General features: G+C 33.5%; 1 protein-coding gene across 3 annotated transcripts in view; it reads right to left on the bottom strand.

The window, feature by feature from the left end:
* Positions 1 to 17,531, bottom strand: part of LOC141454476 (centaurin-gamma-1A-like) — a 215,356-nt gene that overhangs the window by 84,246 nt on the left and 113,579 nt on the right. Inside the window, exon 1 of one of the 3 annotated variants that reach the window (XM_074128721.1) lies at positions 1,391 to 1,769. The exons of the other annotated variants lie outside the window; for them this stretch is intronic. Within the exon in view, the coding sequence (XP_073984822.1) occupies positions 1,391 to 1,547 (157 nt within the window). The 5' untranslated portion in view covers positions 1,548 to 1,769. Of the gene's footprint in view, positions 1 to 1,390; positions 1,770 to 17,531 lie in introns of those variants that run through there. 3 annotated transcript variants of the gene reach the window in all.

Below are 17,531 nucleotides of genomic sequence, written 5' to 3'. Positions count from 1 at the left end.
CAGTTTATTGAACTGAGAAATAAAGAATAAAACACAACGACTTCTTCTAGAAGGAATGTTCTTTTAGATGAAGAGAAAATTAATTAAACAAATAAGCGCAAAAAAAAATCCTTAACTACAGATGTGGCTTACAGAAAGGGGCCAGGGTATAAAACAAAGAGCTATAAAGCTATGAAGCAATGGGCATGTATATATAAAAGAGCTAGGAGCTCTAAGAGAGAGAATAGGTGGAATGTTAAAAGAGGGTAGTGACTTTAATGAACAAACTGTTGACTAAGAAGTGAGTGCTGTATACTACACAGTTAATGAAGGAGGAGCCGGACTAATAAGGGCTCCAGACCAATTAATAAAACACTTAGCAGAGAGTTCGTGTTTAGGTGAAATTATGAGGCCAGTTAAAGGTTTTGGGAAGAAGCTTTAAGCAGAAATATTCAGAGAATTTCGTGATTTTCTTCAATATATTTCGCAGTTCTCCTAATAAATTAAGGAAACCAATTGGTAAGATTTCATTAAAGCTTGTTCAGTTCCCATGAAATTGGTCAATAAATCCGCTTCCTTAAAATAAAAATCGCAACTGTCCAAGATTCTGGTCCAAAGATCGTGAATATAATATCAGATTTAAAACTAAAAGCTCTTATTAAAAACTAATATTTTCCCTAAAAATAATGACGTCAAACAAACCAGAATAAGAAACAATCACCGAAACTTTAAACCGAAAACTAGACTATTTGAGATACTAGCCTGAGATAATAGAGTTTTTCTTAAATTTTCATTAAATCTCATCTGTCAAATCCGTTAAACAAGAATTGAGTCTTACTAGACACGTCTTTATTTAAGGTCAAAATTTGCTGGAACAAAAGCACCTTAAACACAACTAAATAGAATGAGAAAACTACAGCAGAATCACGGAAACGATTTGGTATTTAATCTTAAATTTGTTTATAATTAAAATGGATATCAAATCATACAGCTGAGATAATGTTTGCGTTTACGGCGTTTTTTATTATTAGGATGCAATCCTATTTTTTGAATTTATATTTTTGAGTTAAGCAAAATCCTAAGGATGATCCTTATTTTGAAGCATTACAAAAGTAACAAGGCTGGCAGTTCAACATCCTTACAAAAAAAAAAAAAAAAAAAAAAAAAAAAATGCGTGTGAAGCGAACCTCTAAATTATAAACACGTTCCCTTTTAACACGCTGAATAATCTAAAATAATCTTTACAAAATATAAGTATACAAGAAGACAAAGTACATCTTGCTTCTTTATTTTATTTTTTTGATGATAAAATGAAGATAAACCACGTTCTTCATGTTTTAATGAGAATAAATCATTTTTTTTTCTTTTTTTTTGTAAAAAAAGAAGAACAAAAAACAAAAATTTGGCCTACCAGATTTACGTTTCTCCTGAAGATTTGGTGGCTTAGGTCTTTTCAAACGTAACGAACGTCTCTTAAGCGATCTTAACAAAGATTCCGGAGGCGCTTGGGAGCCAGTCTTATTCTTGTCAGGAGTAAACCACTTCATCGCTTGTGCAACGCTAACCATATCACACTTGTAAATACGATTTAAATTATTATTTTTTGTTTATTCAACACATATTTTTAATAACTTTTTAAAATTAATTTGTTTAAAAACACACAGAAAAACACTAGAAAAATTTTAAACTGATAAAAAAATTTTTTGGTTGATAAAATTCGAGAACGCAACAGGCGAAGTTCTAGAGCACAATAAATAGTGGTAGCACACGCTGGCCAATACCGGCACACTAAAAACACTACTACTACACGAAAAGAAGTAGAGATTGTGTTTGAGGTAAGTGGGTATAGTATAGTGTGGCTGGCGCATGCGTACTAGCCTACAGTTCTTGTTTTACATTCTATTATAAAAATGTGCCTCCAAGAATGTTGTAGCGTACATCCTCCTGGGGTTTTGTGTTGAGTGCGGGTTTTTTAAATTTTTTTTAAATTCTTGGTCATCGCTGTGACCTCTTCACAATATTTACTGAAGTGAATCTTGCTTTGTAACAATCACAAATCACGTCTTCTTTGTCTTAGCTGTTATGCCTTTCAGCGTCTAGCTTTAGATAGCTTTTAGGCCTTCAACCATTAGATTGTACTCTTCTCTATTACTTGCCAATCTACGGATAGATGACCTTGTCTGAGCTCACTATTATGCCAATCGTTTTATGTAGTCCAAATAGCCTAATCTTGGTCTGCGGCCTTCAGATTTTGGCCTCCATCAAGCACTTAATCTTCTTCTCTCCACTTCTCCTGCAGACGTCGCCAGACCATCCTAGCTGCCGATTCTCCAACTTGGTTACGAAGGGTTGAATCTCTAAGTTGTTCCTTATTGATTCATTTCTAATTTTATCAAGCTAAGTTTTTCCTTCAACACAGCGGAGAAATCTCCAATTTCGGCCACCGTAACCCGGATCACAAATCACACTCAGCATGTTGTTTCCAAATCAAACACTTCAGGAATGCGCTACAGCAGTGTACATACTTCTCCCTAACATCTCCCACCTTCACCAACCAAAATATACATCAGTACTTCAATATTAACTAGCAACTGAATTTGAGAACTTGATAGCACTTCTTTTGACGCTCCATTTTGGCAATCTTCTATTTAATAATTACTTTTCATTAACGATGATCTAGTGCGGCTCCCTCAACTGTCAATTTTTAACAGTAGGATAGCCACTTTTTAAAAAAAAATCAAGGGTGCAATGAAAATTTATTACAGGATTTTGGGCGCCAAGATTTAGTAATGAATTTTGAGTTTTAGAGCTACAGATGGAGAAGAGTAATAAGTTTTGGGTGCCATATTTGGATAGAACGTTTCAGAGGAAATGGTGGAGGTCTTTTTTTTCAGGAACTTCCAGTGGTTGATCCAATGGCGAAGTTGGACCGGCCCTTGGAGCTTTGAACTGTAGAGTTTTGTTACTTCAGGGCCAATAAGGGATAAGGCACACCTCAGAGTGGTTCTTTTTTACTAAGCGAGGGTTTTATCCTGGACCAGGTAGAGTATCCTTGCCCCACTTTGGTTCTATACTGAGCTGGGGTTAATTAACTTTAGCCGGATGGTGATTGGAGAAGAGGAAAAGGCCTCTTATAACTCAAGAAGTGCAAGAAGTTGGATCGTGATAAGAAAACCTTGAGCAGTTTGAGTCCAGAAGAGCTGTTAGCGTAAGATCGATTGGTGGGAGAATTCTGGACCTTAAAGGTTTCTCTTATAGACATAAAAGGGTAGGCCCTATACGCCTCTACTGGCTGCAGTGACTACAGAGCAAGAAGCACCCCTAGTTCTTATCTAATCTAATCTTTTACGAATTTATAAAGGCCACCTTGTAAAATTAAAAAAAGAAAAACACGAATATAGGAGCTCATAACTCTGCGCGAAAAAGCCATCTTACTCTTACGAGAAGAAGAAAAACTAAAAGAAAAAAAAACAATTTAAAAGAAAATCCCTAGATGCAGCAATGCAGTGCAGCAGTGTAGTATACAATTTGTGCCAATTGAGAACAAGTAGCTCGAGGTCGGTGTAGAATCCCCCTAAAGTTGGGATTGTGCCATCCCAAGTGTACAAGTGATAAAGCCAGTTCTGAAGAATCAATAACAGTGTATTTGTAACCGGGTTACGTTTAGAGGGAGAGACAGACTGTGAAAGGAGAAGATAAAGAAATTTCTATAAATAACGTTAGTTCTTATCAATTATTTTGCTTCAAAATTACATTTAAAAAAGTTACGTGCTTCTAATAAAAATAAATATTCTCAATAAGCAATTCTCATTTTGCTAATTTTATAAAAAACCTAATTTTTAACCGAAATGTTAGTTGCCTTCATCATTTTGTAATGCACTAAACAAGTAAATCTTTATAAGAGCAGTATTTCCAGTTCACACTCTTAAAATGCCAAAATTTAACGAGTTATCATATGTATTATGGACAAAATTCAAGACTGGTTGAGTTACTTTCAAAATAAAATCATCAAAAATCGAACAATATTAATAATAAATATACGTATTATAAAAGTCAAGCTACCAAACAATATTTAAGACAAATAATATTTAATCAAATTCAAAATTTTGACCAGAAATTTGAATTTTCAAACTTATTATTTGAGTATCAGAACTTCGCAGAATCTAATCTAATTGTAAAATAAACAGTTATGGGAGCATTTATTTTTGACACAGAGTCTGGCCAAAATGTCGTCAATATTTTGGGTAAATCAATAAGAAATTAACAAATTATTTTAGTAAATAAGTTTTTTGTGTATTAATAAATGGGGAGCCGAGCTTCAACTCTCTTTCCCAGCCGTCTACTGGAGTCGATGATCAAAAGGTTGAAGAGAGAAGATGTGCTCCAGTATCCCATGGCTCCATACTACTACCCAGTGGAAGCAGTAAAGGATGTAACCAGGGAGGAGGAGATGCCAACCGAATACGAGGGGATTTGAAGTGACAAGACGGCGCTAATGACCAAGCTGTCGGTGCGCCGAAAAAAAAAATTAAATAAAATATGGGAGCTACTTAAATGCTTCTGTTAATAACTTTTGATATTACGTTCAAAAATCACATAAATTTGGAAAGCAGTTATAATAATGTTTATTTCACATTTCTTTTTAAGAGATATAAACCGAATTTCCATTTATAATTTTATGTTCCTCATTATAATATTAATGTTATTTGCCAGAAAGCTCCGGAAATTAAGTTTAAACCAAAAATTTACGAAAAAAGTACGTAATTCTCATTTTTTCTACAATTTTGCATAAATCAAACGAATTGAATCGTAACAACCCAAGATAGGGTGTTATATAAAAGCAAGATCAGCTGCCACTAACTAGGTTCCGGTCGCGGAGAGGTTACATCGCAAAGATGTGCTGACAGGTGCTAAAAATTTTCCCAAAAACTGCAGCTGGCTGATTCTACATTTACATATGTAATATTACAACAAAAATTATTTACAATAAAATGATATTTTGTCGTCTAAAAATATTTATGCAAAAAGAAAAAGCTTTACGTTCAGAATTCTGCTCAACACAAGAAGTAAAATTAATCATCTCAAGCATACGTAAAACGTCCACTTAAAAAAGGGGGAAAAAAATAAATAAATGGGATTCTGGTTTATCCGTGACCTAATAAATAAGCAAAAGAAAGAATAAAAGCATTTGAAAACAATGAATAAGGGAACTGTATGGAGTTGGGATAAATAAATGAATGAGTGAATCTGTTATCGACAGTGTGCGTAGAGCTGTATCATTGCAGTACGTGGGCTCTCTTCACTGGCTCTGTGCGGAAGGAAGAAACGTCAATGTTGTCCTTACTGGTGTAGGCGTTTACAGTGATAACTTGATAGAAATGGATGGCATGCAAAAAAAAAATCTGGAATACGCCAACGTTCAGAATTAATACTTAATTACTGAAATATTTCTTTGTCTTTTTCTTCTTTTTTTTAAATATATTTTGGATTTGAATGAATTTCAATTAATACGATATCACAAACTGATAAATCGATATAAAACTCACAGTTGATTACAATTTGCATATTGTTATTTATTTACTTTAAATATTTTGATAAATATGTTAATTTCTCACAAGAGAAAAGTGAAAAAAACTGGTGGGTGTTCGAGATCAATTCTCCGAGACCGGAAATAAGAATTTCTTTTGATCGATATTTCCCCCCCCCGTTTCCGTAATTTTCTCAAAAATGTCATTAACAAGTGTTTGTTTGTTTCAGCTTAGTCAATCAAAGAACATGCTCCATTACCCAACTAACTGGTTTTGAAACTTCACCATATAAAAAATAAGGAATAATGGACATTGGACTTTCGACAAAATCGAGGAGTGTTTTTTAAGTTTTGAGCATGTTTGTCTGCAATTGTTAGAAATGGTTTCGATTTCAAGAAAAGTAAAAACTAACTTAAGACTGGATAGTTTGGTACTGTCACAAACTTGACAAGTCAAACGGTAAAGCTGAGATTCTCCAAGGAACAAACCAGTTGAGAATTCTTTTAAACGAATTATTTTCTAAATCTAAATGCTTTCAAATAACGGTAGGGTCATTCCATGTCAAATCAACACGGGGTCTGAACCTCACCATCTCGGATTTTCTTGAAATTTGGCACATGTGTACTATTGGTATAGACTTGGAAAAATATGAAATTTTACTGTGATATGTCAACTGGTTTATGAGTTACAGGGCTGTAAAGTTGCCAAAAATGGGCCGAAAAACAGGGAACCCCGTGTTTTTGAATTACTGTAGAAGCTTTCCTAAATGAGCTACAGACTTGGGATTGGTGTCATTTTATAGCATATATAATGCCCTTTCCTGTGATATGCGACACCATATGGGTTAGGATTAATAAAGTTTGTTAAATTTAAATTTAAAATTTAAATTTTAAATTTTTTAAAAAGTACATATTTTAAAATTTTAAAATTAATTCTATGAATAGCTAATAGTGTTATGAATCACTGGGCAAAATATTAATTTGGGACGACAATGGCTTCATTGTTAAAAAAAAATAAGTCTAAAGCTCCAATCCGATTAATTCAACTCTGAATTCATGTTAATATAATAATGCTAATAATAATTCCACTAATAAGTCCAAAGTAAAACATACTGTTAAGTAATAGGATCTCTTTATTATTTTAAGCTTGAAAAGGCTTCATTTGTTTGACATGCATCACTTTCTAGAAGGACATATGTAAGTTCTTCCAGTCAGAGCCACAGGATCAATTTTTATCAAAACATCCATTACTGAGACCCAAAGAATATCGGCATTTCTTGGATACGAGATGATTTAGAGGGTCCAGCTGGATGAAGAAAAGTTACTTTTACTTCATCAAGTTCTTCATTTTTCTCTAAAACATATCCAAGCCACCAGTTTCTTTATAGACTACACTGATATAACCTGATTTGTCGGCTAATTTTAGTTTATCAGGGAATTTTGAAACTTCGCAAGCTTCTGATTTCATAGAAACGTTTTTAACCAATATTTTGGATTGACTTCTGGGAATGAAAGCATGGTATTGCTGTGTTCCTTTAATAGCCAATGCTTGAGCAAACCGATTTTTTAAAAAACACTCAGATTCAACATAGTCTTCCTGGGTTGAATATGCAAAGTCTATGTTGGTGATGTTTTCTACTGCCCACTCAAAAAGTTGTAGTGAAGTTTGGATTTGATTTCCATTGGGTCGTTGCAAACTGGCACGAGCTGCCAGTCTCTTTACCGAACCCCCTACGCCATCACAAGGCCCTTTGCCGACTTAAACCAACTTAAAGAGGCTGTTATCTCAGCCAAAGAAGACTGTTCTTAAACAAAGATATTGAATTGAATTATTTTTGTATAATTTGATTAACTGCATAATTTCATTAAAATAATATATTATAATTAATATGAATAATTACTGTAATCATAATTATTAATTCTAAAAATGATTTCAAAATCAATATTTTAAATCTTAATAATTATTAATTTTGATTCATTATTACTATTTTCAATTTATTTATTACTTTAATTTTATTAAAATATATTTTCCATGAAAAGGAGCTTTAGTCTTAAATTTTTTTAACAATGAAGCCATTGTCGTCCCAAATTAATATTTTGCCCAGTGATTCATAACACTATTAGCTATTCATAGAATTAATTTTAAAATTTTAAAATATGTACTTTTTAAAAAATTTAAAATTTAAATTTTAAATTTAAATTTAACAAACTTTATTAATCCTAACCCATATGGTGTTGCATATCACAGGAAAGGGCATTATATATGCTATAAAATGACACCAATCCCAAGTCTGTAGCTCACTTAGGAAAGCTTCTACAGCAATTCAAAAACACGGGGTTCCCTGTTTTTCGGCCCATTTTTGGCAACTTTACAGCCCTGTAACTCATAAACCAGTTGACATATCACAGTAAAATTTCATATTTTTCCAAGTCTATACCAATAGTACACATGTGCCAAATTTCAAGAAAATCCGAGATGGTGAGGTCAAAAATGGTCTTTTTTTGTGTTGATTTGACATGGAATGACCCGGTAGTAAGTTTCATGTTAATTTATGGGCTTTTCCTGTAAAATTCTATATTATACCGGTTATTGGAATGTTAGGAAAGCCTCTCTTTCAAAGATACTAACAGTATCTTATATTATTATTATTGTCTTTGTATCTTATATATATAAAAAAAAGATAATAGACAATACAGTTGGCCATGGAAACGGAACAATAAACGGAAACAAATACCTATACCTGGTGAAGGGAAAAGTCCGAGATTATCGCCTCTTTATTATCTGCTCTATATCCGTTGTTATATTGGACATTCACCCGGTTATTTTAGCGTGGATGCAGGTATAAACTGGTACTTAGTGTGTTGCCTTTAGTTCTTTATTTAAAGAAAAACTAGGTAAAACTATTCATTACGCTGAAATCTAACTAACCAGGTAAATGTAATACTCTCTAATGATGGCGCTAAAAGTAAAAATCAACAAGTAATGTTACGTTTTTATATTAGCTTTTAGTGACCATAAACAATTTTATTATTAAGGGTTCAAACTGAAAAGAAAAACAAGTTTTCTGTAACTGAACCAACCCGTATAAGCCTACGTCCTGAAGGAGGCAATAAAATTGGTCGAAATGTTGGCAAAAAGACGGAGTTATTTTTCCGGGACCGATTCCTCGCTAAATTGAATCCTTTAATATAGTATATTTAATGTATACAGGAAGTTTACACAAATCCTAGGAGCCATTTTTGAGAAAATCTCAAAAAACTTGAGCAACCCGGTTGTAGAATATTTTTTTCAACCTTCATTTTAGCAACACTTTTAATCTTACTTAAAAGTGTTTAAAAGAGATAGAAGCGCACCACATTAAACAAATATGGCACTCTAGAGGGAAATCCAAATTGACCTCCCCCACTCAAATTTGCCCTTATTTCCTTCCGGTTGATCGATTTGGTCCTAAATACTATTAAGGCGCTGGATCAAAATATAAAATTTGAACTTACAAGCAGTGTTCCCTCTAAGCTGTCATCACATCATTTTAAACATAGCGCACATGAAAAATATTTGCGCGCACAAAAATTTTTGGATTAAAACGAAACAAAGAAACCGATTGCAGGAACATATGGATATATGGATATAAATGACGGAAACAATGTAAATTTAAGTTAGGTTTATGCAGAATGGTTAAAACCAAAAGAGAGGAGAGAGAAGTTATAAAATAAATGCTATTAATAAAAAATGTTATCCTTAAATCTAAAATTGTTCAATAATAAGTAATTGTGAATTGTTCTTGTCTGTTTGTTTTGACAAATGTGTTAATTTAAAAAATTAGAAGCAGACAACGTTATTACATGGTAAGTATTTAAATTTTCTTATTTTCCATTTGAATGGAAAAGGAAAGCCACAGTAATCAGCTAAATTCTGTCTCCACGAACTAATGATTTGACTTGATTTTAGGGTAGTTTTTTCATTGTGTTCCGTTGAAATGTGTGGTATGCTGTAAGTTCGAGTCAATGCGTATAAGTAGGAACAAAATTTGGCTGAATATTAATACTACTATTGTATTGTCTTTTTTGCACTTTTTTAAATTGTCGCACAAAATTGTTTATTTTAGAAAAAACTGCACACACTTAAAAAAAACTGTGCACACAGGTCACAAAAAATTAGAGGGAACACTGCTTACTAGCGTTTTTTCCGTTTTTTATGGGTGAGGTGGTTGCCCTACATACAGACAGACAAAGTCAGGAGAGAGAGAACTTTGTGAAAACCGCTTTTTCCACTCAGGCGGCCTCAAAAGTCAAAAATAAATTTTGTTTTTTTGTATGGGAAGGAGAGAGACGAAACTTGAGGTGGAATTACACTGGAGATAAAAATATCTCTCCGTAGTATAAATTACAAGGAAATACAATCCCAAATCCACTTTCTAAAACCAGAAAAAAGATAAATTATATAACAATTATATTCTTAATTTATGTTTAATACAAAAAAAAACAATACATAGATTTATGTACACTATCCATAAAAACGATTGGTGAAAGCCATTTTTGGTTTTACGAGAATTTCACGATTCAAACAGAAAGTATGCTTGCAAGCAGTTGCAGCACGTGCAGTATTTTACTTGTTTTTATAAGTTGTGGTGTCTATTTCATTTAGGCTTCACTTTCAACCGTGTAGATGGAGTACACCGAGCTAACAACTACAAATTTAAACTCATTAAACTCTGGGCGTTTAAACAACCAAACATCTATGCCTTAAACAGCTTTAGTTATCATGGTATCATTATAAAATACGTACGGGTATATTACTTAGAAAACACGACCTAGAAGATGTTACTGCACTCCATATCGCCATTTTTATAAATACAATCTTAGTTTGAAATTTACCTCCAAAATTCTTAACTTCAAGGGTAAATCAATAGTAAAAAGTTACAGCAAGATATACTCTTAAACTATAAAATTGCATTTTAATATTTCAACTTTTTTGTAAATTACGTCAACAATTTGAGGCAATGATTCCTGCTTAAATTCTTATACATACATTATAATCCACATACATTTACAATTTTTATCAAATCATTTACAATCATTTTTCAAAGAAAATTCGATTTAGGCAGCTATACAGGAAAATTAGTCAGGTTTTTCCGTAGAAGGCTATAGAATTGGTTATGATTAAGGAAATCATTTATAATATACGGCATATCCTCCTTTATATCTCTAATTTTTTTGCAACAACCCAGATCTGATAAATTTCGAGAAAAAAGTTACTAAAAATGAGCAAAAACGGCATTTTCAAAAGTTGTTCTTGTTGTTGTTACCTTTTTTTTTTTGTAAACAACGTAGCGCCTAAACGCGCGAACCGATTTTCATGAATGAGGTGTCATTCTATTCGGAATTTTTATGTAGATGTGTCTTTTGGGGGTCTCGACGCTGTACATCGAACGGGAGAGGAGTTAGCCTCCTTTATGTAAGGCCCCCTCCAAAATTATTATTACTAAGGAAATCGAATTTAGTAGAAGATGGCAAGAGTCAGATCTTTGAAAATTAGAGTGAATGATCTTAGCAGAGTTTTATTCACGATTGATTGGTCAATCAATAGTTAAACCGGCTAATGGGTGTTCATCAAGAATGGTAAATTCAATCAATGCAATTTTTGGTTTATTTTTCTCCTCAGTGATCCGCAACAACTGCTATTCACTTGTCCCATCTCCTTATCTCCTCAGCAAAGAATTGTTTACCTTGATCTCAAAGCCAGTACTGTACCTTTTCCTTTTACCACTTATATTTTCCACCCTCGAGTGAAAACTTGCCCTGGTTTATTCAATTACTGCCGTATTGTTTGTTCATCCGAGAGAATATTTCTGACAGTTCTACAGTTTTCAAAAGTATTAATCGGATCATAGAACGTTGTTCTTCAAAAGTACCCTCTTCGAGCGGACATGCCATCAGTAACTAAGCCCTTAAAGGTTATGTTTTTCGCAAGATTGCCAACTAACACTTACAAAAAGTTTTGAATTCCCTGCAATAAGCATCGCCTTCACCTAAATACGAGAGTATATTTGTCTTTTTATTAAATGAGCCATCATTTTTTCAGTTGTAATCCCCAAAACAGAGAATACCACTGGGTTGGCAGTAGAACAAATCAATAAGCTATTAATAAAAAGCAATCAGCAAATAACTGATAATGAGAAAACTGTATCGTTCAATTATCTAAAGCACCTTATTGTTTGTAGATAACTTTTTGAAAGTAATCTATACTTAAAATGACCTGAATCAAAAGTTCATGTTCAATGACTCGGGTTATATTGTTAGAAATTTTTGGTCGTAGGATATAATAAAGAGAGTGGTGGTTTTTAGATAAGCTTTAAACAAAAATAAGAATTGAGATTGTTAACCGTTCAGGCTGGATAATACTTACTAAAAGTGACGTTCTTAATGAATATTTCTGACGTCATGAAAAGATAATGATGATATCAGTTTACAAGGCAGAGATTAAGATATTCCTTTGTAATTTGACTAGTTTACAATAAGTGGTATGTCAATTTAAAGGATCTGTTGGTGACAGCTGATAATAGTTAATTATTAGATGGACTAAATCCGAGAGAGCAATATCCTATCTATAATAACAAAGAAGAATTATTAGAACATTTTTCTAAACGTTATTCATTACACAGGATCAAATCCAAAGGAAGTTGCTCAAAATGTAGAAAAAGAATTCTCTGTCCATTCTGTCTTTTGTTGAGCATAAAAATGGTGAAATATTGGATGTTTAAGCTCAGTCTAGGTGCTATTCTGTGGGCAGTGGGAACAGGAATAAATGTCAAATTTCAGGACAATGATTATTTATTTCTGACCAAGAGACTAGGTCATCTTCAGGGTTGTAGAGAACATATTTACTGAGACATAATATCTAAACTGTCCGGTAGGACAGTTGTATAAGGGTTGATCGTCAAAAACTGCATGAAAAAGCGTAACGCTGAAAAGCACCCAACTTTGATAATTTTTTTTTTTTTCCTATAAAAGATAAAACTCCCAAATTTTCTTTAAAATATAGGGCAAACCCACCTTTATAACTGTAATTTTTTTGCAACTACCCAGATCTGATAGACTTTAAGAAAAAAGTTGCTGAAAATGAGCAAAAACGGCATTTTCAAAAATTGTTCTTGTTACCTCTTTTGTAAACAAAGTAGCGCCTAAACGCGCGAACCGGTTTTCATGAATGAAATGTCGTTTGATTCGGAATTTATTGTAGATGTGTCTTTTGGGGGTCTCGAGGGTACACATCGAGTGGGAGAGGAGTTAGCCCCATGTATGTGAGGCCCTCTCCAAAATTATTATTACTAATAACTCTGTAAATCTTGGCTCGATTGTAATTTTTTGTATATAACGCTAAATTAATGTAAATTATCATCTGTTTCTGTAAATATGCTTCATAGCACTGAGAGCTAGTCTCTCCTAGATCGAGAATTTGGCATTAATACAAACGGCAATAATCTTTCTTCTCATTGGTTTAATGAATTAGTCCCCAATAAAAGATGAACAGTCCTTATTGAGTTTGTAATTACTAGACAAGGGCTGAGCAAGTATGATTCTCCTCATACTGTGCGATCAGAATACATCTCTATTTGAACAACAGATGCTGTTACGGCTGTAGGAAGTTAGCAGATAATTGCGACAATATATCAGGAAGTGAATCATTAAATCAGAATAGCAAAAAGAAAAAAAGATAAAGGAAATGACGATTGTCTGTAGCCTGGGATGTTGGGAGGAGGAGGGGATTCGAATAATTAGATTTAGAATGTGTTTGAGTATTTATTAGAGTGGGTGCATATTTTAGAGTTTGTGCGTATGTTTTATATGTATGATAGTGAGTCATTCTGTCCAGAGATTAGAAGGAGACTCACTGCTGCACAACATGTTGCAGTTACACTTGAAATTTTTGGTACCACTGACTCATCTCAAAACAATACGTGTGCAGCTTACATACAAGACGACCTCATCTCCGCCTACGCTCTAACGGGGTCATCTAGTTATAGCCAACAAACACTTTCCAAACCCAGAACAACACAATGCCTTTATCACCACAAAAAGAAAATACACAGTCCGCCTACCTGTTTGCTCATTACTTAGAATCTGTTTCTAGATCTAGATAACAAAAGTGTTTGATTAATTAAGAATTTATTTAAGAGAAATATATAGTAATGATAATGAAGGAAGATTCTATAAAAACAGTTACCTAGACAACCATGGTTTAAGGGAACTGTCACTAATCAATGGGTTGTTACGACAATAAGCAGGCTGTGAGCGAACCACGCGGTTTGTGGATCGTATCTTCACAGGATCAACAAAAGGTCCTCTCCTCTTTGCGTAGATTACAAGAGGAGGAAGATTTCAAACATATAATAACGATATGTCCACGTTATGTACAGTAGGAAGGAAACGAATGTTTGACGACATATACAGGTATTTAGGTGCACCATTTCGCTACGAAGATACCATTTCTCCACCAACATCTGTTTGCTTAAATCTGTAGCAGAGCTAGCAAAGAAATATGAACGTATTTATAAGTTATAGCCGATTAGAATGAATGCAAGAAAATGATTAGAGAAGATTACGGTGATTTTAATTTCGGTTAAGTTATAAGGATGGCAGGAATTTAGAGTACTGATCCATCCATTAGTTGTAAGTTTGTATGTAAATAGTTGTATATAGTAGAGTGATGAATGTGTGAAGCGAATGTGTTTATAAGTAAGAATGGAGAGTGAGTGATATTCTAGTGATAAGCACCTAGACGATGATGCTGGCTGTATGGCGAAAGCCAATGCCAAAAAAAAAGGCAAAAAAAAATATATTTAGCGCAGAATTAGTTTCCTTATCTGGTAAACTAAAATAAATGTGGCGAGTACATTGAGAAACTAAACTAGCGATTATTTATTGCAAAATCTAAAAAAAAAATTAGTTACAACACTATCATAACCACTATTTCTCATTGCAAATGTGGTTATAATTGCATTATATCAAATGTTCCACTCACTACTGTTAACAAGGGAGCTTTCGTGATATGGTCAATTTTTCCATGAAGACGAAAACTTTTTTCTAAATAACGTCCGTCTCCCTAACTATCTCTAAGTGTGACCCAATATATCTAAAACTAAATTACTGAATTACATACTCGTATCTAGTCACAAGAGATTTATAAATATGTCCAAAACTAGTCTGAGCAACTTCACATGATGAGAATATATTAAAGTCGAAACAGATTTGTATCATTTATTAGAGTAAATTATAGATTTTCGATTTACTTGATGAGTATCTGAAGTATGAGTTCAACTAGTGAAGGGGAAATTTTGTAATTTTTTTTACGTGAAATAAATTTTGTATGGTGCGTACTGTCACGTAATATAAATGTTTTTTTTTCTCTATTTTATTTAGACGCAAAATGTTAAGCACAGAGAGGCAATAGGATCAACTAATAATCCGTTACAGCAGCAACAGAAGCACAAATTGGAAAAATTGGTGGCAGTGGAATGAAAAACCTCACGTTTCCAACATAACATTTTGCGCAAATAAATGGAAAAACCTGTATAAATGAAACAAAAATAAAAAAATTTAATATAAAATTGTTCCAAACAAGAAAAAATCCTAGTAGATAGTATTAATTCAGCACGTACAATCGACTGAATCATTCTTTCAGCCAATAACAATCAACGATATTCGCAGAAACATAGTACCAAAAAAAAATTAGCTATATTATGCCTTAAATCACTTCTAAGAAGCTTATCAAAAACAATAATATGGTGAAAGTAGTTTTTAGAGCCTTAAAATGAATTAGAGCAATTGGCCCGGACCAATTTTTTAGAGGTCACACATTATACATTGACAGCGTTGGTTACTGTATACGCAGTACTTTGTCATGTAACTATTCTAAATTAGATTTATTGATAAAATGTAGCGCGGGCGATACCGTTAATGAATTCTTGGAGAAAGAATATTTCAGTGAGTTTTCTGTGTGAAAGAATCGTTCATTAAGAGAGTCTTTTGGAACGACTCAAAGAGAAGAAGGGTAATCAAATCACTATGCAAGAATATTCACAACGGGACTAACGTGGGATTTATCTGTTCTCATTACAAAAACGTTTCCTGTATCTCTTTCTTTTTAAAAGGTTCTAAATTAAGAGATAATTACCAAAAATTAAGTACAGGAAAAGTTTTATCAATTAGCAACAGCGAGATTCTCAAAATGGTGGTACTATGTGAGGACTTACGGCAAGACTCAAGAAATAGAGTTTATGAGATTAAGAAAGGATGCTAAAATATTGAGGTAACAGACTAAATAAATTGGCTGCTAATGTAAATCAGGAAACCTCCTTGGAAAGACCATAACAACAATTTGGTTGGAAGAAGCAAGTGTCTGCTCTCAACATGAACAGATGTACCTCAAAGTTTGGGGATAAAAACCTCAACAGCTATAATAAGTAATAATCCTTGTCTTGGGATAGACCTCGGACACTGAGATATATCCCGGAAGCAACTTATTCTTCTATGTCAAATTTGAAGATTAGAACCCAATGAATTTTCCTCTGTGGAACAGGCACCAGAGGTCGCAAGATTCAAGACCTGCAGGATAGGTTTGTTCTGGCATTACTGATCGTAATCGTCCTTGAACTCGGTAAAGAGTTCACTCATACTCTGCAAGAGACGACCAGTCGTTTTAGAATGTTTCCTGCTAACACTCAATGCGTATGTTTTAGCAGCCTTGAAGTATATTTACTTGTTTTCTCCAGATTCGGGGATCACGTTGTCATGGATCCTCCCTGCATCAAAAAGAATGATTTCATATAGTCAATCTTGCTAGAAAAATTAATTCTCAAGAAAAAAAAAAAATCCTGGTCCAAAAGAGAAAATTAGAACGTGACAAACAAAACGTCTTTACACCAATTGGAAACAAGCAATAAACATGCATCGACATGTTATAAAATATTTTCTGACCAATCTAAAACATGGCTATAAACTTAATGGAAGAAGTAAAAGCAAAGAAATCAGACTTGTGTTAAGTGTGCAGCGGCGAACAATTACGTGACAAAGTGAAGGGGACAAAATTGAAGTGATGGTTAAAGCTAATCAGCCGAAGTGACCCAAGCACAGGAAAGTCTACCAAGTTCCGTTTCCTCTCTGTGATAGTAGGGTCAATGACGTCTTGGCTCTTGGTGACGGAGAAAGAGAGAGAGATAAGGGTATGAGGGAACCTTTCTACTTCACAGACGTCAGAACTAAGATAAAGAAAAAGCATAACACTGTGGACACCCATCTACTTCCTATAAATAGAAAATTGGATTCTAAGTAGCAATGAAGAAAAATCAATGAAGCTATGTCTTTAGAAATCCATTTCAAAGAAAATTCTAACGAAGCACAACCCTGTAAAATCGTGAAAAAATCAAAAATCTATTCAGAAATATCGCATTTCCGGTTCGCAAGTTTTATTTAAATGTTCGATTAATACACACACATTCAGAAGTAGGCGCTAGGTTCATGATGAATCTGTATATTTCCGGCGTGAACTCAATTTAGAAAATTTTAAAGCGATTAACAGAGAATAAAAAGAGTGCTTAAAAGGTAACCATGACAGTAAACCTTAACGAACTTTTGGAGTGTACCCAACAAAATTTTTACGCAATTTGAGCATCATAATAGTTACAATGTTTCAATTAAAAATGTAAAAATTTAGCACTCAAAAGAAATGTTTCGATGTGAATTGTGATCCAAGGGGAATCCAGGGATTCTTTCCAAATTTTCGAAATTTGACTAAATTAGTCAGGTAGTTTCAATGTGGCCCCAAAACCACACGGAAATGACCTAACCTGGTTAAAATGTTTTAAATAAAAATATTGTAAGCCGGAATAAAAGTGGTCATTTCCTGTAATCAAAAAAAACTTCTTACTGTCCAATAAAATGGCACCTTCCATCAACAGAAATTTGCTCTACAAGCTGGCAATATTTACCACAAATTTTTCAAATTATTTTTCTCAAAAGAAAAATG

Source organism: Rhodnius prolixus, unplaced genomic scaffold, assembly GCF_049639745.1.
Source record: "Rhodnius prolixus isolate KJV_2025 unplaced genomic scaffold, Rpr scaffold_9, whole genome shotgun sequence".
Lineage (NCBI taxonomy): Eukaryota > Metazoa > Arthropoda > Insecta > Hemiptera > Reduviidae > Rhodnius > Rhodnius prolixus.
The sequence above is the reverse complement of the archived record's forward strand: the minus strand, read 5'-3'. Positions and strand labels throughout refer to the sequence as shown.